This window comes from Anoplophora glabripennis, unplaced genomic scaffold (genome assembly GCF_000390285.2).
Source record: "Anoplophora glabripennis isolate ALB-LARVAE unplaced genomic scaffold, Agla_2.0 scaffold59, whole genome shotgun sequence".
NCBI lineage: Eukaryota > Metazoa > Arthropoda > Insecta > Coleoptera > Cerambycidae > Anoplophora > Anoplophora glabripennis.
In genome coordinates this window covers 743975-765961 of record NW_019425991.1, presented here as the reverse complement: position 1 = coordinate 765961, position 21987 = coordinate 743975, and the positions used below count along the sequence as shown (strand labels likewise).

Genomic DNA, 21987 nt, shown 5'->3' with positions numbered 1-21987 from the left:
TGTAGTAAATTATTATGTATTATATTTATGTTTTTGTATGTTTGGCGAGTGCAGGTGATGTTTTTTCTTAAATTATTATTTTTTTAATTTATTTTTTGTATGCAATAAAGATATTTAAATTAACCGATTTCGTTTCATTCGTTTGTATCTAGATCTACTTTAACCACTTTAAAAAATTATTACGTTTTTAATATCTTAACTAGTCTATAAAAATAGTTCTACATATAGAAAAGTAGGTGAATTATCAATAAATTCTACATTTATATCCCAAGCAGCATATTTTCCGAATTAGGTGCAGGATATTAAATTTTAGAAAAAATATTTTGAACAGTAAAAGGCTTTATCCCTTTTAAGCTAATTGGTGTATAAAAAAATACATTTTTCATCCTTTCGTGGTCATGAAAATTAGTTTAAATTGTATAAATATCTTATTCTACAGGGTATCTCTAAAAAGTCTTTACAATAACGCTCCATTATGAAAAATCGTCAAGATTCGTTTCCGACTTTTACATAGTTTATTCATATTTCATGTTAACAAAAAGTAAAAGCGACATTAAATATTTAAAACTTAAAATCAAAGGAAAAAATTTACAGGGTTTTTCAAATTCGATATTGTGGGCCTACTGTGAGGATACAAAAAAATGTAAATAAAATTTGGGACACATGGTGTTAAATGGGATGAGGTAAGCCCCATTTTCAATCGCAAGTATTATCTTTGGGATTTGACAGAAACGACTAATGACGTCATCAATTATATTTTTTCCAGAAATATACCCAAATTTTTTCACTGTTAAAAAGCTCTTTTTTTCTCATAAACTTTTATTAGATATTTTTTTCTGTACTATTTCCCGTTTAAAAGTTATGAGCAATATAGTCCTAAACAGTCTCAAAAGAAATACCACCTAAAAATCACATTAGCGGTGAAAGGACCAAGTAGTCGTTGGAAAATAACTGAATGTTCGTTGTTTAAAGTTCATAAATGTCATTAAGAAGAAGTAAAAGGGTTAAACTCGATAATTCTTTAATACAGTTAAAACAAAAGGTGATGATAACAATAACTACACTTAAAAAATAAGGCAAACGCTTTCATACTACATACAAATTACAATATATTCTCTATACGACGGAACGACCTCTTCTCACTTCAAGACACATATCCAATCTTCCCCTGACTTCTCTGTGAGCTGCGTTTATTGACATTTCGCCGCTTAACTCATTTCAAGCGTTTGTGATTTTTTTCTTTCAAATGATTAATATCTTGCAAAGGTGTTTCGTAAACCTTATATTTCAAAACCCCTGCTACGCTTTGTTATACTTTTTTTTTGTTTAAAAAAACTATTTGTACAAAATATATACACATATATGAAAAAAAGCGAAAAGGAGAAAAATAATAAATAAAAAAAACGTAGAGGTAGTTTGGAAGCGTAAGTGCGTAACAAAGGTGCCGACAAATCACTCAGCCTGAAGGGTGTAGGTTCAGTAAAATATTTTCAATACAGATATCAAAATCTAGGGCGCCACTAGCAATAAAACGCAACCCTGCTAGGAGGTTCCCAAATTGACCGGTTTTCCAAACTACTCTTTTTTTGCAATTAAAGTTAAAGTGTTAAAGTAAAGTGATGGTAAACCCAACAAAAAAAATTAAATACCATATGAAAATCTTCCGATATAGAAGAATTTTTATTAAAAGAAAGAAATAGATAATTTAAATAAATATGTATGTGGACAGATATTGTTATATTTACGGCTACTTTAAAGATAGTTAAATTTAAGTACTATCTTTAGAAATTTGAGGCGTGCCAATCGTGATCACGTAAGGCGTACAATCAAATATTTTAATCACATAAATACATATCACTTAATTCAAGAAATGGCCTAAAAAAATATAAATATAAATATATATATAAATGCACATAAATATCGCCAAACTTATTTGAAATACAGACCAACAATCTTATTACTATGACATAAAAATAAGGAAATTTATATTTAAACACATTAAAAAAAAACTATTATAATATATGTTGTACTCAGTTGCATAGATGTTAAAAAAAACTTAGCAATTAAATTTTTGAATTTGCTCCAATAGACTTTCCGTAGCAAACTTGATAATCAAAGACACAATAAAAAAAAAGAATAATAATAATAACGGAAAAATCTGACCTTTTTGCAATGGCAATAACAACTTACAATTTTCCTGGAGAGGCGAATGCTTCTTTCCTAGTTGGATCCACTTGTCCTTATATAAGCGACGTCAACCAAATCGTAGGATAACAATCCGACACTGAATAACTAGCCCCAAATGCGAGACAGCCAGTATAAAGGTGGAAGAATAGGTACGAACGAACGAATAGGTAAATTCACGAAGCTATAAAATATCACGAATAATAAATGTATTTTCTTTTTTTTTTTGAGATTATCACACCTAAGGCTCACACAAAAGGTTTAAATTGTTGAAAGTAGGGTAAAAAAAAACTTACTCAAGGATATAGGGCGGCTTCAATTGTAGTCCAATCTGGTATCTGGGATAAATATCTAAATGTACATAGATATATATTTCAGTGGTTCGTCAGAACTATCCTATTGGCTATAATATGAGCATCCTGTAGATTAAGGAAATAATAGTTAGAATAAGAACCACGTGGGCCAGAAAAAATTACTTACAGATCAATTGCTTCAGAATCCGACATAAGTCGTGAACTGTGATTATAGTCACACCAATACATAAATCACATTCAAAAGTGAATTTCGATAAAACTCCCAACTATATTGGAAAGCACAAATCGGCACAGAAATTCGCTTAATAACTGCCTGAATGCTCGATCGGAAAAATCCTCGATCCTCGACCAACAACCTTTTTGTGTGTCCAAAGAAATGTAGATATCGGGGACATCGTATGCGGAAGCAGAAGCATTCACGCTACATTTTTACTAAAATTTTCTTTTTATTAAACGCTCTGACCTAATAAACTGAATTAATTAACTGGAATTGTAATTATTTATATTTACTTCAAAATGCGATTAGAAAAGGAAAAACAATGAGTAAGATAAAAGTGCAACGTAACACCCCCTATAAAAAAAATCAAGGGTGTTAGATCTGGTGACTTTCGCGGCCACTGGATAGGTCCATTAAGCCCAATCCATTTTTCTGAGAAAGTGTCATCTAATTGCTGCACAATTCTGGCCTTGTGGGGTGGAGCCCCGTCATGCTGAAACTATAGGTTTCTCCTTAGCTGCATAGGCACATTCTCCAGAAGTGCAGGAAGTTCTTCTTGTAAGAAATTTAGCTAACTCACGCTGTTCAATGTATGTTCATAAAAATAAAGCCCAATTATATGCCTACCGATGATGCCGCACCATACATTTACTTCAAAATGGTCTTGGTTTTGGACTGGATTTACAATGTGGGGATTTTCAATGGACCAGTAATGTTCGTTGCGCCTGTTTGGCAAGCCATTACTGACAAACCGACTTTCGTCTGTGCAAAGAACGTGCAGAAAAAGGTTCTGATCAACAGTTTCTACATTTACTACAATTTGAGCTATACAATTAAGTATGTTTACAATGTGATGCTCAGGCAAATACCCCAAATTGTGAATTTTGTAGTCATGATACCCATTGGTGTTTAAAATTCGTTGAACGGCTGATTTATCCAAATTCAATTCCCTGCTAGCCTGCCGTATAGAATTTCGTGGATTTTATTCGAAATAATGTAACAGTCTAGGTGTATTTACATTATTTCTTACCCTTCGGTCAATTATTTGGTTATTATTGACTTTGTTGTGTATTAATAACGATTTCTTGATATTCAATATTTTGTTTAGAGACAACTAATTCAGATCCTTTAGTAAGGACATCCCGTTTTCCATTTTATATAAAATATACCTGCAAACGACCACACTTAAAACGTATGTCGAACGTATTATGTATGCATAGCCAAACTAAAATGAATGGGACGTACACAGCGATTCTCCTGAAGTTCGAAACGTTCTTCTTGTTAGCTTTTACTGATTCGCCCTTGTTTAACGAGCATTCCCAGGCAGATTTGCACGTAGTAGGTACTCATTACAAGCGGCAATCGCATTTTGCCGGTTTTAAATGCAAACTGCTCGCGGAATCGATGTGACGAGACTGACTTTAACGACCGTAAACACACTGGCGACAAAATCTACATGTGAATGGGACGGTAATAGAGCCCAGAGCCGTTTGCCTCCACACTTTGCGTACCTTCTTTGAAGTAGGTGTTTGTACAGACCTATGAATGTTTCTAGAAGAAAATATTCACGCCAGTCGCAGGAAAAACAAAGCGCTGTCTCGTATTTTTTCCACGAAACCGTCTATTGTTCGCTAAAATAACTGCACCCAAAGCCCGTTGCGACAAATCTATTTGTTTGTAAATTTTTCATTGTCTGTATCGACGTATTTTTATTTTATTCGACAACTTTGCGACACAAAGATTACGATACTGTTTTTATCCAAAAGCTAATAAAAAATAAGCAAGTAAATAATACGCAAAATGTCCAGATTAGGTTGCTAATTCGTTCTAATAATAAATTTATATACACATATGGTTTATTGAGTTGCAAATGTATAATTGCAAAACGACATAATAAATGTTGAGAAATTCTGAGGCTATTATTAGCCCACAGAGATTAGAAAAAGGTAAAAATTACGTCTATGACGATAAAACAGTAATAAATAAAGAAAATAAATTTTTCTACAACTCAGTTCGATATGATAACATCAACAGTGACAAATACAATGCATTAGACTATTGTTTGATTGTTTGGAATCTTCAATCTATTTGGATTACACGCCCGACATTTAGATATTAAAATTGGCTCCAATGTTTACTTTAACGCTGGATTTCACTTCATAATCCAAGTAAATAAACAATAAATTTCGTCAAACGTAGCGTAGATTTATAGTAAATATTAGTATTGTAATAATAACCACTAAATATAGGCGAGGGGACCATTCAAGTCTGCTAAGCATTGTAAACCGTTTTGTAATTTACGAATGGGGTCAAATTTGAGGTTATCGCAAGTTGCTGAACTTGTTCAAGAAGAAATCGAGTTTATTTTAATATTCCTAACGTAATCGCATGATTTTTGGAATTTAAAGACGATTCTTAATTAAAAAACCACGACCCGAGATAAAATGCATTTCGCGCCTCCTATTTTGAAAAAGTCCTATTGAAAGAATATTAATATATAATATCCTTTTATGTTTGTGTATAATTTAAATCACCCTTAATAATATTTTGCAGTTTTAACACAGTGAATGGTATGCAACCATATATACACTTGAAAATAAAATAAATGCAATTTTTTATATTATGATTGATGAATCAAATTTCATGAATATTATTCTAAGTTAGATTTATTTAAGAAATTTTGTTTTCAATTAGCTATTAAATAAAACTTAAATTTTGAAAAAATAGACTTACTGGACATGGCCAAAGGCTGTCGCGAAAGCCTTTTAGAAGAGGAGGAAGAAGAAGACGGGGTCCATGTCAATCGGAACAATGCGCATATTCATATTCGTTACTATTTACGCATACGTAGAAAAAGAAGAGTGATATACGTCACCGGGCGAGAGAAAACGGGACAAAACAACCGTCATCTTGCGCAGTGGTTGCTTTGTGTGCGGTGAAAAAAGACAGACAGACACGAGAAAAACGGAAAAGTAGGAGAAGAATAGCTAATAGAGGAACCAACATGGCGAACGTCAACTGATCATATTTTGTCCACGGTCGTCCTGAAGAGCTTGAATTTTCCGTTACCAACCGATCGGGCAGACTGGGAAACAGTGAAAATGTGCAACGTGACGTGAATGTAGTGCTAGGGGTGTGTTTCCTTAATTTATTTGTGTTTTCCGTTGTATTTCGGACAATGGCGGTTGTGTGTGTTTTCGTCTAGTGTGCGATCCCTGTTTCGTACGTTAAATATGAATACTGGTCTGACGGGGGACAACATCTACGATTTCAGCTCCGAAGAAAACTCGGCGAAATGGAAGGGACTGCTGACCGCCGCTCTGAAAAAGGTAAGTTTTCTTTCGGCGACGACGGCCGATTTCCAATGAAACTCGTCAACCGCAAACGTCAAGTCGCCAGAGGAATCGTTGTTTTTCATTTCGTTTATGCTTTCGCTGCCTATTTTTTCTTTTTTTCCGATAGAATTAACAACTTTCCCTGAATGAATTTCTAAATGTCAGTCAGTGAGTGCCGAAAAAACTAAAATTACTCTGCAGAACGCGATTCCAACTTATTGTTATCTTTCATTTTAATGTTCGGTCACAAATGTGGACGATGATGGATAATTTTTGTTGACAATAAAGCTATTGCTGTTAGCGACGACACAGAACGTGTACAGAGAGAGAGAAAATTACCAGTCCCATTTAATTTATGTTACATGTAAACTTAAAAATCATTAAAGTTACAATATTTGACAGTTGAAGCGTGTAGGTATGGCAAAATAAAACCGAATCAATTAAAAAAACAAGTCCCTTTCTTATTTCCATGTCTTGTAAAATTGAAAATATGCATCAACATTTTAACAAATATAAAAATTATCCACAGTTAGAGAATACTTTTGACTGAAATAGTAAATAGTTCATCATATTTTTATATATATATATATATATATAAAAACTAGTACAAAGGTTATGTTTATCAACAGTACCAGTAACAATAATTTTTTTTACCTACTCCACTGTTTTCAAAATAAAAGCACTACAAATTGCACGTTTTGCAATAAGATATAAAAATTTATTTTTAGGTGCTAGAACAAGTGCACCCTTCCTTAGGAGCGAGGGACGAAGCACTAGAATACGTAGAAAGCTTGTGTCTGCGCCTTTTGGCAATGTTATGTGCCAAACCCAGTCCCCACACCGTTCAGGTAAGTCCTTTTCTAGATGCTAACCACCGAAAACGTACCATAACCTCACTTACCCATTGTCCTTCTGCTTTAATGCTACGACTTTCCGCAGGATGTCGAGTACAGGGTTCAGAGTACATTCCCCACCCCGATAGATAAATGGGCCCTGAAGGAGGCCCAAGAGGCCTTAGAAAGGGGCAAAAAGAAGTCGGTATTGCAGCTGCCGGTAGATAAGATTCACAATTTACTGCAAAAGGTAATTCGTGGAAAAAATTGGTGAGGTGGACATCGTTACTAACATATTACGTTTGTTTTCAGGAGCTTCTGCTATACAAAGTGGACTCGACGGTGTCACTGTTCCTAGTGGCTGTCCTCGAGTACATATCCGCTGATATTTTGAAACTGGTCGGAAACTATGCGAAGAATATCAAGCACGTCGAAATCACCTACCAGGACGTGCAGATATCGATGAAGGTCGACAAGGTATGTCCGTTACGCTTATAAAATTTACTGGTTTCCATTCGTATGTCAAGTAGGCCACGAAGTTGCATTTTGATTGCAATTGGATTCAGTCGTGGAGGTCCAGACGGCCGCCCAAATAAAGTTAGTTGCACCGATGCCAATCAAAACGCACTTTTTTATTAAACAACATAACCTTGCTTTCACAATTTTGCTGTTATTTCCGTACTGATAGTATTTAAAACTACATCTTCAAACACCATATTGTTAGGATATTTGGCGTTTGTGTGGCAGTACAGCTATGTCATTTTTACTTTTTCTTTTGTGTAATTGACCTGATTTACATTATACTAGGTATGGTAGGTATACCCGTTGGGTCCAAAGATACATTTCGTAGGAAACTTTACGACTGCCGGCACACTTGCCACATCACAGTGGCGTAGATTTCCGGAAGTGTGTCTTTGGGCCGAAGTTTCGATATAGAGCGTAGAGATGTTAGGTTAGGAAACAGATTTTCAATAGGAACGGCTTTTTGTTATTAAAAATGCTTTTTGCTTTACACGCTGCGTCACAGCCCACATCCATGGTACGTAGCAGTGATTTATTCTTTTCTGTTGTGCTTTAAATTTCCCTTCATGTTGGTCTTTTTGATTTCCCTCTTTATCTTGTTTTTTTTTTTCCTTTATTCAGGGAATGTCGACACACACACATTGCGACTGGAACGAGGAACGGACGAGTTACATTCAAATTTGTCGTACGGGGTGTAATTTTAAGTAGGGGCTTTATTTATACGGGGACTACCTTTGGCTTTTAGAAAACCGAATTCTATCATAAGCCTTTTTTTTTATTAACGTTGGCTGCCCGTCATCTTGTCATATCCCATCAGGTGGATTAGTATTATGTGGTTCACCTAAACTAGGGCAATCTTAAAGGTCATCAACACTGAGGTTCACAAACTAAACGCAGTGCTTCAAAAAAAATAGTAACATACTTTTTATTAAATATTGAACATTATTTATATTTAATTAATATTTTTATTTATCTTTTTATTGTGTGAATGTTATAAAACAGCACAAATAATTGTTTTAAAACATAAATTAGTTTTTTAAAATTACATAACAATTTTTTTAAAACACTATACTAGTTTAAGTTCCTTCACTTAGCCAACAGAGGGCATCAAAGTTGACCATAAGAAATAATTGTTTTTTTTTTCAAACTAATCTGAACATAACTTTATTAGCTTCTTTTTTCCTTAAAGATGAAAGGTTTGTTAAAAATTGTTCTAATACAAAAAAAAAAAATATATATATAGAAGCTATGACGTGATCGACAAAATTATGACCAGATTCGTTCAACGGAGGAGATTATTTTTCAGTTTTGTTAATTCAATTACATCCTTTACTATGTCATATAGTGACATATATATGGAAGTATTAGTGTCTCAAATTTTAATAAAATCTTACAAGCCGTTTCAAAGTTATTTGAAAAAAACAACATAGTCTGGGACTGCCCAGTAACGGCGTAGACAAGTGCAGTTTATATAACATATAACTCCAACTATCTATTTGATTAAAATAAAATTTGTATTTTAGCGGACACGTATTATTACCTCTGAAAAACTGTCTGCCCACTTAAAATGACACCTTGTAACGTTGCGTTTATGTCATCGTGACTGATTCCTCGTCCCAGTTTTTTGCAGCTTATTAACTAGAGTTCATAGCTTCCTTTTGTTGCCAGCTGCTCTATTTTTCCTAATTTGCTGTTATACACTTAGACTTATTTTCCTTTTTCTTTTTTTTTTATTTGACTCAAACTAAGTTAACTCTATACTGCCCTTGTATCGACAGTATCCAACTTCCAAACCGTCCCCCATCTCTAACGAAACAATCGATTGACACGGAAATCTGATTGGTCCTTTTTCACAACTCCCCCAATCACATTGCCCGATCCAAGCTCCTCGATCTATCCACGTGGTGTAACGTTTGTGACAAGTCGCTTCGCAGCCTGCAGAAGACGTCTCTGTCTGTTCTAGGCCTTGATGGACATGTTCTACCAGGACGAGGGAGGAGGGGCGGGTAGCTTGAACGAACCGCCTGTCATGCTGGCCGCCGCGCCCCGGACGAGCCTGACATACGAGGAAATCGTGCGGGAGCTGATCGCTTCGGAGAAGGCGTACTTGAAGGAACTTCACATGCTCATCAAGGTGTTCAGGTGGGCGAACGTAGGTTAGGCGCGCGAGATCGTCGATGAGATCGTGATTTTATTCCAGGGAGGAAATAAACAAGCTGAAACCTGGTCCACAGGACACGGAGAGGATATTTTCCAACATAATGGACATTTACGAGCTGACGTACACCCTTTCCGGGAGCCTGGAGGACGTCATCGAGATGGCCCAGGACCAGATGCCGTACATCGGCAGCTGTTTCGAAGGTAAGTACCGAGATATTCAGCGTAGATGTCGCTGTACAAAATATGTTTCTGGCGTACTCTTGCGAGGTAAATTTATTATGTCCAACATCTCGGAATCAGTTTGAAATCACTATTAGAAGTAAGAAAGCAACCCATTTCGCTTCAAAATGGCAAAAAAATAATAAAAACTTGAATAATTTTTACATTTTTTCACGATTTTTGGCATGAAATTGCTCAATCGCCCTTTAAAGTGCATCAACGTACTTTCAGAGCTCGCGGAGGCGGCCGAATTCGACGTGTACATAAAATACGCCAGGGACGTGACGGCCCCGACCTGCCGAGAGACCCTAAACGGTCTCCTGTCGCGTCCCGAGGTCCAGAGTGCCCTGACGACGGCGGGCCAGGGGATGCCCCTGGCGCTGAAGTATTACCTGCCGGCCCTCCTCATGGGCCCCATCTGGCACTGCTTCTCCTACTTGGACTACATCAAGCTGCTCAGGGGCCTGTCGCCTTCGTCGGAGGACAGGGAGACGCTGTCCCAGGTCGAGGGGCTGCTGAAACCGCTGCAGATAGCGCTGGGTAACTGCGTTCCGGCGCAGGCGTTGCAGAGGAGCGCCGCGCCTCTGCCGCAGGTGAGGGCGAGGCGACAAGCCGCTCTCATCAAGATCCACGAGTTGGAGAAGATCGTGGAGAACTGGGACTCGAAGGATTTGGGGCAGTGCTGCAACGAGTTCGTACGAGGTGAGTGATGAAAAAATAACTCTTTTTTTAATTTTCTGAAATTTTTCATTAAATTAGTTGGAATTGTGGAGAAAATTGAACGGTCCAGTTAAATTGAATAATTGTACAAAGTTTACTGAATTTTTCTGTTAGTTACACTGTTTTTTTTTTATAAAAACAACATTTATCGAAGTGCACCTGCCTAACCAAACCATAAGTCAGTATTATCTACTCCACTTAACCTCAAATTCACAACTTTGTTTAAATTACCGAAATAAAGCGAATTGTGCATTTTACTTTCACGATACCAAATTGTTTTAAAGTATGTACACTTGAAACTACAATAACAGTGCTCCGGGACAACAGAACTACTACTAGTTATCGGACGGTGATATTAACGACTTATTTCTCTCTCAGAGGATGTTTTGGTGAAGGTGAGCCCCAACAAAAGACTGACGGACAGGCGCGTCTTCCTCTTCGACGGGTTAATGATCCTGTGCAAGTCAAACTCGAGGCGGCAGAGTTCCGCCCACCAAAACCCGGAGTACAGGCTAAAGGAGCGTTTCTTCATCAGAAAGGTGGAGATCATCGACCACCAAGACACCGAAGACCTAAGAAACGCATTCGAGATCTCCCCGAGGCAGATGCAGCCCTCCGTAATACTCTGTGCCAAAACACCGGAAGAGAAGAACTCCTGGATGGCGGATTTGGTCATGTTGAACAATCGGTAAAGTCCACCAGTCCGTAACCGTCGAAATCGTTCACAATTCTATCGTTTTCAGATCGATGCTGGAGCGGGTGCTCGACAGCATCCTGTCGGACATAGAACGTAAGCACCCGTTGAAGCTCCCGCCCCCCGAGCTTTACAAATTCGCCGAACCGGACTCGAAGGACAACATAATCCTGGAACAGAGGGAGAATGGAGGCGTGCCGCTGATCAAAGGTGCAACTCTTTACAAACTAGTGGAAAGACTGACCTATCACATCTACGCCGATCCCAAGTTCGTCCGCACCTTCCTCACCACCTACCGCAGCTTCTGCTCCCCCACGGAGCTGCTCAATCTGCTGATAGAACGGTTCCAGATCCCCGACCCGTCGCTGGTCTACGAACAGGACTGCTGCGACACTGACAAGATGCAGAAGAACAACCAACGGGAGGACTGGAAGAAGTACAGGAAGGAGTACTGCCAACCGGTGCAGTTCAGGTAAGGGAAAGTCTCGCGACGTCACCCGACGGGACTCTACAACTTTGCTTTCCAGGGTGTTGAACGTCTTGAGGCACTGGGTGGACCACCACTTCTACGATTTCGAGAGGGATCCCCGTCTGCTGGGGAAGTTGCAGTCGTTCTTGGACTCGGTGCACGGGAAGAGCATGAGGAAGTGGGTGGACAGCGTCATCAAGATAGTGCAGAGAAAGGTATGTACAAGGCGCGGTAACCGTTGCAAGAGTTAAACGTTGAATTTCAGATGGAGAACGATAACCAGAGGCATATAAAGTTTGCGTTCGACGACCCGCCGCCCCCCATCGAGAAGCACATCAACTGTACGGAAGAGGAGTACGGGATACTGACGTTGCATCCCGTGGAGATCGCCAGGCAACTGACGATACTCGAGTTCGACCTCTACAGGATGATAAAACCGTCGGAGCTGGTGGGGTCGGTGTGGACGAAGAAGGACAAGGAGATCAGCAGCCCCAACCTGTTGAAGATGATCAAGCACACGACAAACGTAAGCAAAACGATTTTAATCTTAATATTTTCGAATTGTTTATTGTCCGAACACGATCGAGTTAATAATACGTTAATAAAACTTATATTATTTAAAAATTAGAATAACGGACAGGAAAACGACACTCAATAGAAGGAATAATTGAATACGGAAAGAAATTTATAATAAAGTAGCGATGCAGGTAAAATATAACCTAGAAAGTAACTTGAATGTTATTTCTACTTAACGCCTACTGGTATAAAACGTTGCTTCGTACCTACCGGCCAAATGACCTACTATTCAGTAGGCGTGACTTTCATTTTTACATCGTTCTCCACAAAATAACTGACACTTTTAATTCATTGCAGTGAAACAGGTTAATACTGAATTGAGAGAGGATTGTATTCGTTTTCCTCAATTTTGGTTTTAAATGTGACAAATTGATCATAGAAGTTTATGTCGAAAAACAGACTGCAAAACAAAACACAAAAAATTAATACACAGAAATTTAAAGTAGGGATACAGGTAAAATATAACCTGAGAAGTAACTTAAATGTCATTTGTACTTAACGCCTACTTGTATAAACCATTACTTCGTACCTACCGGCAAAGTGACCTACTAATCAGTAGGCGTGACTCAAATATAGGATTTCAAAACTGCAGCTTCCACAAAAGATTTCAAACATTTAATAAGGGACTATTTGCAGTTTACTGAATGACAATAACTCTGTATTATGAAACTATTTTCAGGGGTAACGGCCAACGACGAACAAAAAAAACAGCTACACAGACATTTTTACATCGTTCTTCTCCACAAAATAACCGACGCTTTTAATTCATTGCAGTGAAACACGTTAATACTGAATTGGGGAAGGATTGTACTCGTTTTCCTCAATTTTGGTATTAAATATGACAAATTAATCGTAAAAGTTTATGTCGTAAAACAGACTGCAAAACAAAACACAACAAATGAGTACACAAAGAAATTTAAAGTAGGGATACAGCTAGAATATAACCTAAAAAGTAACATATGTCATTTCTACTTAACGCCTACTTGTATAAAGCATTACTTTGTGCCTACCGGCAAATTGACCTACTAATCAGTAGGCTGACCTTGGAGAAGGATTGTATTTGTTTTCCGCAACTTTGGTTTTAAATTCGTCGAAATTCCAATAATCTTTCTAAGTATCAAGTCGTCGCCCCTTCCATTTCTGTTCCATCTCGCTACTAATGTCCCGTTTGCAGTTCACCAGGTGGCTAGAGAAAAACATCGTGGAGGCCGAGAACTTCGAGGAACGCGTTGCGATAGTGAACAGGATAATAGAAATAATGATAGCCCTGAATGAAATTAATAACTTCAACGGCGTCCTGGCCATCGTGTCGGCGACCGGATCCGCCTCGGTACACCGGCTGCGGTTCACGTTCGCGGTAAGTACCCCCACACGCCCCAAACCTTCCGACGGGTTAATCTTTGCCTTTGCAGAGTTTGGCGCAGCAGAACCGGAAGGCGTTGGAGGAGTGCCGGGCTGACGACCACTTCAAGAAGTATCAGGAGAAGCTGCGGTCGATAAACCCGCCCTGCGTCCCCTTCCTCGGGATGTACCTCACCAACATTTTGCACATCGAGGAGGGCAACCCAGATTTCCTGCCCAACACGAAGCTGATCAATTTCTTCAAGCGGAGGAAGGTGGCCGAGATAACGGGAGAAATACAGCAATATCAGAACCAGCCTTATTGTTTTAGCGTAGAACACAGCATTAGGGTAAGTCTTGCTGTTTTTTAAACGTGTTCCTTCCTCAGGTAGTATCTGCGAAATGGTGAGATGCCTTCGCCGCATTTTGCTAACATTCGCCGTAAACTAACATGTCGACAAGTGTTTTTGTTATCGGATTTTCTGCTATACCGAAAATGAAGTTTTAAATTGGTAACCGCTGATGCCAAATAGACAAAGTCCTTAAATTTGATAGTCCAAAGTTTAAACTAAAATGAACTAGTCCGGGATTTCTACTGCTAACAAATTCCGCAGAGTAGATCGGGGCCCCGTCAGCAAATATTCTGCGAAATGAGATGCTTCCATAGCATTTTGTTGACGTTCCCTGTAAATTAACAATGATCAAGGTTTTTTTTATTATTTCGTTGATTCTAACATTTCTTAACGATGCCGGACGATAATAATCGCAGCCAAACGTTAAAATATCCCGTCCTTGCAGCACTTCCTAGAGACGCTGAACCCGTTCGGCGACATGAACGACACGGAAATCAGCAACTACCTGTACCAGAAATCCATGGAGATCGAGCCGAGAAGCAGCCGGCTCGTCCCGAAATTCCCCAGGAAGTGGCCCCACCTGAACCTGAAGAGTCCCGGCATCAAAACCGTGAAGACAGGCAAGAGCATCCCCAGCGCCGTCGCCAACACCATTAACCAGACGTTGAATTCCACCCTGAAAAGCGACGATTCGAAGAGCGAGGACTCCTCCAAGTCGGACAACGATTTTAGCGTTTTCGCACCCGTAAGTCGTTTTCTTTGAAGGTCGAGTGAGTCAGGGTTTGTTTAACATTGTCTTGCAGGTGCAGCTGGGGACGGGCCACAACAGCCCGACGTTGAGTCCGGTATCGCCGGCCGCCTCCAATCCCATAATAAATTGGTTCAACCACACGCGGAGCCCTAGCGTCAGCTCGATCATGTCCACGACCTCTTTCAGACCATCCAGGGCTGATCCCGCCTCCTCTGGACCACAGCATTTGTAAGTAGTCCACGTTATTATTTACATAATTTTTTTTTTCATACGTTCGCATTTTTAACAACAAATTTTGCGATATCGGACAAGTTTTTTTTATATATAATGGTTTTCGTAAATTATTTTATCATCAGCGCATTTTCGATACAAATCTGATTTAATTATCATAAAAAATTTGATTTTCCTCAAATTTTAGATATAGGAGTAAAGGGTGATATTTGTTTGTCGGTTATCTCGCCTGTGGCATACTGATGAGGGCTAATAAGTCCGATACCAGTATATATCTGGTGGGATCAACTGACGAATGATCGTAGCTGCATAGGCTGTATAGGCCAGTCAAATTGTCAAAAATACCTCGTTTTTTGCCAAAATTTAGTTCAGAAAACCAAGACACGTAAAAATTAGGAAGAAATCTATAGAGTTAAATGAACTACTTTACTCTAGAGCAGCGGTCTTAAAACTTTTACGACTGACGAATGATTGTAGCTGCATAGGCTGTATAGGCCAGTCAAATTGTCAAAAATATCTCGTTTTTTGCCAAAATTTAGTTCAGAAAATAGAGACACGTAAAAATTAGGAAAAATTCCGTAGATTGAATGAACTACTTTACTCTAGCGCAGCAGTCTTCAAACTTTTACAATTGACGAATGATCATAGCTATATAGGCCAATCAAATTGTCAAAAATACCTCTTTTTTTGCCAAAATTTAGTTCAGAAAACAAAGACACGTAAAAATTAGGAAAAATCCGTAGAGTTAAATGAACTACTTTACCCTAGAGCAGCGGTCTTCAAACTTTTACGACTGACGAATGATTGTAGCTGCATAGGCTGTATAGGCCAAGCAAATTGTCAAAAATATCTCGTTTTTTGCCAAAATTTAGTTCAGAAAACAGAGACACGTAAATATTAGGAAAAATTCCGTAGATTGAATGAACTACTTTACTCTAGCGCAGCAGTCTTCAAACTTTTACAATTGACGAATGATCGTAGCTATATAGGCCAATCAAATTGTCAAAAATACCTCGTTTTTTGCCAAAATTTAGTTCAGAAAACAAAGACACGTAAAAATTAGGAAAAATTCCGTAGAGTTAAATGAACTACTTTACCCTAGAGCAGCGGTCTTGAAACTTTTACGACTGACGAATGATCTTAGTTGCATAAGCCGTATTGGCCAATGAAATTGTCAAATATACTTCGTTTTTTTGCCAAAATTTAGTTCAGAAAACAAAGACACGTAAAAATTAGGAAAAATTCTATGGAGTTAAATGAACTACTTTACCCTAGAGCAGTGGTCTTCAAACTTTTACGACTGACGAATGATCGTAGCTGCATAGGCTGTATAGGCCAGTCAAATTGTCAAAAATATCTCGTTTTTTTGCCAAAATTTAGTTCAGAAAACAGAGACACGTAAATATTAGGAAAAATTCCGTAGATTGAATGAACTACTTTACTCTAGCGCAGCAGTCTTCAAACTTTTACAATTGACGAATGATCGTAGCTATATAGGCCAATCAAATTGTCAAAAATACCTCGTTTTTTGCCAAAATTTAGTTCAGAAAACAAAGACACGTAAAAATTAGGAAAAATTCCGTAGAGTTAAATGAACTACTTTACCCTAGAGCAGCGGTCTTGAAACTTTTACGACTGACGAATGATCTTAGTTGCATAGGCCGTATTGGCCAATGAAATTGTCAAATATACTTCGTTTTTTTGCCAAAATTTAGTTCAGAAAACAAAGACACGAAAAAATTAGGACAAATTCTATAGAGTTTAATGAACTACTTTACCCTAGTGCAGCGGTCTTCAAACTTTTACGACTGACGAATGATCGTAGCTGCATAGGCTGTATAGGCCAATCAAATTGTCAAATATACCTCATTTTTTTGCCAAAATTTAGTTCAGAAAACAAAAACACAAAAATTAGGATAAATTCCGTAGAATTAAATGAACAACTTTACCCTAGCGCAGCGGTCTTCAAACTTTTAAGACTTGGGAAACCCCGCCAACATTTTGATTGTTTTGAGGAACCCCCACACCTAAAAAAATTGTTCGAACACGTTTTTTACTGATTTTAATATATTTATAAATACTACGATTAACAAAATAAATATTCCACTTTCCGTAAGTTTAAAAATCTTAAAGTAAATATTTATTGAGTAATTAAAAAAAGAGTAAATATAATCAAAGACTGGGATGTGCTTGAATATTTTTACATATGTTAAAATCAGGTGCTATTGTCGTAAGTTGCAATCGTATTTCAAATTCTGCATTAAACGCATTGCGATACCTTGTTTCTGGCGCTACGTACGCAGATAGCGATTTTTCACACAAGTACGTAGTAGTTGCTAAAGGCATTAATACATTTATTGCCTGGTGAGCAATATCGGGATATTCCTTATAAATCTATAGCCAAAAATTAAGGGAAAGGCGACGTAACCAACGCGATGAACGCTGCACCAGCTTATAAGTTATAAGCCGACTTCCTTGCACTTGCATAAATAGATAAAGCTCTTATAGTAACTTATATGCGTGTATAAATTTTTTTGAATTTTGTAATTATTGATTATAAAATTTTAAATTTTCGACTGAGTCGCAGAACCCCCAGAGATGTGCATAACTCCAGGGTTTCACGGTAACAGTTTGAATACCACTGCCCTAGCTTCATTTTCAAAATGGCATCCAAAGTTCGCAAAAAAACAGTTTTTTTTTTGTTTAAAAAAATAAACATTTTAGAAAAAACATTTTTAGACAAAAACTGTAGAATTTTTTATAACAAAAATGTTGAGCCCAGGCCAATGTCAATTGATAAACAAATGTATTAGTTATTGTAAAAAAATGGTTAAAAATTGCATTTTTTAAAACTTCTACATCTTTAAAATGAAAAGAGATTTTTGTTACGAAACTTTCAGAATATGTAGTCCTTGGCAAGTAGAATAAGAGCATTTTTGTAAAATTGTAAAATATTCGAGTTTTTGCAAAAATCGAGTTTTTCGAAAAAAATACATTTTTTTCAAGTTTCAATAAATCACAGTAATGCACTTACGTGACCCAAGATTTTTCCAAGAGTTATACTTTCCTGTGTAAATTGTGCGTGTATTGCAAAATGATTGGAAATATACCGAAACTTTGATTTATTTTTTTGGTTGAAAAATTTAGATCTTTTTCTTATCGTTGAAATTTAATCGGAATTGCATTATTGCTATTTGAAAGCTGACATTTTTTCATGAATTAAAAAAAATGTCGTACAACCAACAGAAGCCAAGAGATTTTTGTTTTCTTTTTTAAATCGCTACGTCCTTATTTATTAAGATCTGAAAGAGTGACCGCAAAAATCGCCCGTTTTTTCACAATTCGCAAAGAACTAAAGAAAGTAGATAAAAATATGTTTTTGATCTCAAATGACTCGTCGTAAAAAATTAAGATAAGCATAGCTTTTAGTTTTTTAAAAATTTTCAAAAATCACCCCTATTTATGAGTTGAAAAGACGCCCAAAATGAAGAATTGAATATTGCCAATAAATATAAAAACTATGAGCATGTGAATTTTTCTATCGAATGATTCTGGATACAAAGAAAGATTTATTCTCATGACTGAAATAAGCATGTTGAATTAGAAAATCCACCCTTAAGTGCGCTCAGGGGGTGGAATCATCCCCGAAAATAGAGAATATCAGAAATAATTGTAAAAATTCCAAAAAAAAAAATATATTGAGATCATTCACATGCTAATAGTTTTTATATCAATTGGTAATATTCAAATTCTTAATTTTTAGCATTTTTTCAACCCCCAAGGAGGGGTGATTTTTAAAATTTTCAAAATACTAAAAGCTATGCTCATTTCAGTTTTTTAAGACAAGTAATTTGTGACCAAAAACATATTTTTATGTATTTTTTTTAATTCTCTGCAAATTGTGAAAAAATGGGCGAAAATCTCAGGTTTTTGGCGGTCACTCTTTACACATGTTGTAGTTGAATACTTTTACTTCAATTGACCCTGAAGTGTACTGTAAAACAATATTAATAAATGAAGTAGCAATTTTTTGAAAAAAGTAAAAATATTTCTCAGCTCCCGTTAGTTGTAGGACATATTTTTTTTTAATTCGTGAAAATATTTCAGTTTTCAAATGGTAATAATGCCAGTCCGGGTTAAATTTCAACGATAAGCAAATGATCTACATTTTTCGACCCAAAAAAAAAGTCAGTTTCAACAAATTTTTCGTATATTACCGATTGTTTTTCAATTCGCGCACAATTTGCACAGGAAAGTACAACTCTCAGTGAAAATTTTAAGCCCAAGATGGGTCACGTAAGTGCATTACTATATGATTTATTGAAACTTGAAGAAAATGTATTTTTTTCAAAAAACTCAATTTTTGCAAAAACTATTTTGCAATTTCACAAAGATGCACTAATTCTACTTGCCAAGGACTTCTATTATGAAAGTTTTGGAAAAAAATCTGTTTTCGTTTTAAGCATATAGAAGCTTTTAAAAAATACGATTTTAGGCCGTTCCTTTGCAATAACTTCTACGACATCTTTTTCTAAATTGTTTATTTTTTTTTAATGGAAAAAACAGTTTTTTTTGCAAATTTTGGACGCCATTTTGAAAATGAAGCCCTAACATTCAGCTGGGGCAAAGTAGTTCATTCGATTCAACGGAATTTTTCCTAATTTTCACGAGTCTTTGTTTACTAAACTAAATTTTGGCACATAAAAATCTAATTTGCTTGGACTCTAATATGATATTGATGGTGTAATTCAATGTTACCCGGGACATATAGCTTGTAAAATAGCCGTTTCTGGCAATATCATCTCTTAAGGAAAAGAAACGTTCGTGCTGAATTAAAAAATGCTCCACTTTGCCCCATTGCACTTAAAAATTAACTTGTTCGGTAGATTTTTTTTAACTAACCTAAAATTTGCAAATGAACTCCATATGGTCCAACATTTTCACTAATTAATCCAATAACATCATGAATATAAAAAAAATTACAATGTTTTACATCTTTGAATGTATCGATATTCCCCGAAATTGAGTTTTGCCAAATATAAAAGCAAATTTGTTAATTTCGAGGCATTGCTGCAGGCCACAGAGGTACAGCCACACCAGCCAGAGCTCCACGGGAGGCCCCAACAGCCCGGGACCGCACAGTCCCGCTTCACCCGGGCCCCACTTGCCCCTAGCCGAGCCGATCAGCCCCCGTCTTCCACCCACCCCGCCGCCGCCGCCGCCCCCTCTGCCCCCGAGGAGAAGAAGAGACAGTCCCGAGATCAGCTCGCCGCAACAGGTAAGTCCGCGATTTTTTTCATGGTTTTGTCCCCTTCCAAACGATTATCGTCGCGTTTTAGATGAAGCAAGCCCCCGACGCTCCGATCCTACCGCCGCGGGACAGTTCTATACCCCCCCGGGACTGCTCGCCCCCTCCCTTGCCGCCGAGGAGGGAACCGGGGGCCTCGCCCGGCTCCCACTCGCACTCTCACCATTCCCTGCCCGGTAACTTCCCATCGATGGGTCACGGGACGCTGCCCCGGCTCAACCCCACCCACACGTCCCAGCTGCACATGAGACGCCACGCGACGCTCCACCCGCACCCCCAACACAACGGGGCGGCAAGGTAAGTGGAACTCCGACGATTTGACTCATTAATTTTTTTTTTTCACTCGTGGTTGTAGCGTCAGTAGCGCGACGCAACCTCCCAGCGTCTCCCCAAGATTCGTAAACGACTCGGCCTCCGGCCAGATCACTCCCCAGCTGCCGCCCAGGCCGGCGGTGAGGTCGGCCGGGTTGACGTACGGCACCATGTTTCAGTATCCCAACACCACGTCGACTTGAATTTCGCAAAGGGAAGGATCCAAACTTCAATGTATTACGCTTATTATCAGGTTTATAGCTTGGCCGCTGTAGCTGGAACCGCGCGCTGCCGGACGTCCCGGGGAGAGCGTTTCGTTGATATTCGGTAATAAAACTGAAAAGTCGATACTCAAGTGAACGTGCGTATATCCCGCTTCTGATTCGTTTTTTTTTTCTTTTTGTCTCCTGTCCTCCAGTAGACGTCGGAGTGGCGCGAGTTCCGGCTCCAAAGGTGACTACTATAGTAAGATCAGTACAAATAGTAATACCCACCCATCTCAGTGTTGAAACTTGTGTATTTTTGGTTCTCTTGTGTGCCGTTTTCCTGCGTTTACGGGATTCATATTGAAAACCGAAAAAACCCGCCCTTTGAGTGTTCCAAAATGAAACAAATGCTTTTGGGAAATATTTCGGGGGGTTTTTCTCATAAAAACGGGTTATGTAAATTATGCAGTGTGACTAGTTAGGGCTGCGGAGCGGTTGGATCTCGGACACCGTTCGTGCTGCGATTTCACTGTAAAAAATCTATTAGCAAATGTACCCAAAAAAATTTTTGAACTTAAAAATTAACCGTATTATAAAAAATCTTCCTTTATTTTCGACCCATTTCCTTAAGAGGGCTCTACAGCAAATAGCCAACAAGCAATACATTTTTTTTAGATTTTATTCCACAATTTGTCTAAATATGAACTAATGCACAAATAAAAGACTTTCCCCCCTTTTAACGTAGATTTTCTATAAAATGGAGTTAATTTGAAACTCATATTACTTTTTGTTGTAGAGAAATTTGTAATTTGTACCTTAAATTACAAACTTCTTTACACCAAAAAGTAATTTGTGACTCTAACTAAGTTCATTTTATGGAAAATCTGTGTGAAAATGGGGGAAAGTCTGTTATTTGTGCATTGATTCATATTTAGATAAACTTTTTTAAACTTAAAAATTAACCATATTAAAACAATTTTCTTGATTTTCGACCCATTTTCTACAGCAAATCAAAGTCAACAAGCAGTACATTTTGTTACACAGTTTGTCTAAATATGAATCGATGCGCAAATAACGGCCTTTCCTCCATTCTAACGCAGATTTTCTGTAAAATGGACTTGGTTTGACACTCAAATTACTTTTCGGTGTAAAAAAATTTGTAATTTGCCGCTTTTGGCATCAAAATTACAAATTTCTTTATGCCGAAAAGTAATTTGAGTGTCAAACCAAGTCCATTTTATA

The 21987-nt window shown here is 37.7% G+C and overlaps 1 protein-coding gene across 1 annotated transcript; it reads left to right on the top strand.

The window, feature by feature from the left end:
- Nucleotides 1–5706: 5706 nt before the first annotated feature.
- LOC108907270 (protein son of sevenless) lies at nt 5707–21856 on the top strand. Its single transcript, XM_018710881.1, has 18 exons — nt 5707–6044; nt 6779–6898; nt 6990–7133; nt 7196–7360; nt 9369–9547; nt 9606–9766; nt 10016–10486; nt 10883–11192; nt 11248–11670; nt 11726–11882; nt 11933–12193; nt 13418–13600; nt 13656–13934; nt 14383–14682; nt 14741–14916; nt 19984–20197; nt 20259–20524; nt 20583–21856. Exons 1-18 carry the CDS (start codon nt 5949–5951, stop codon nt 20740–20742), a joined length of 4065 nt encoding a protein of 1354 aa, XP_018566397.1. The 5' UTR covers nt 5707–5948; the 3' UTR covers nt 20743–21856.
- The last annotated feature ends 131 nt before the right edge of the window (nt 21857–21987 follow it).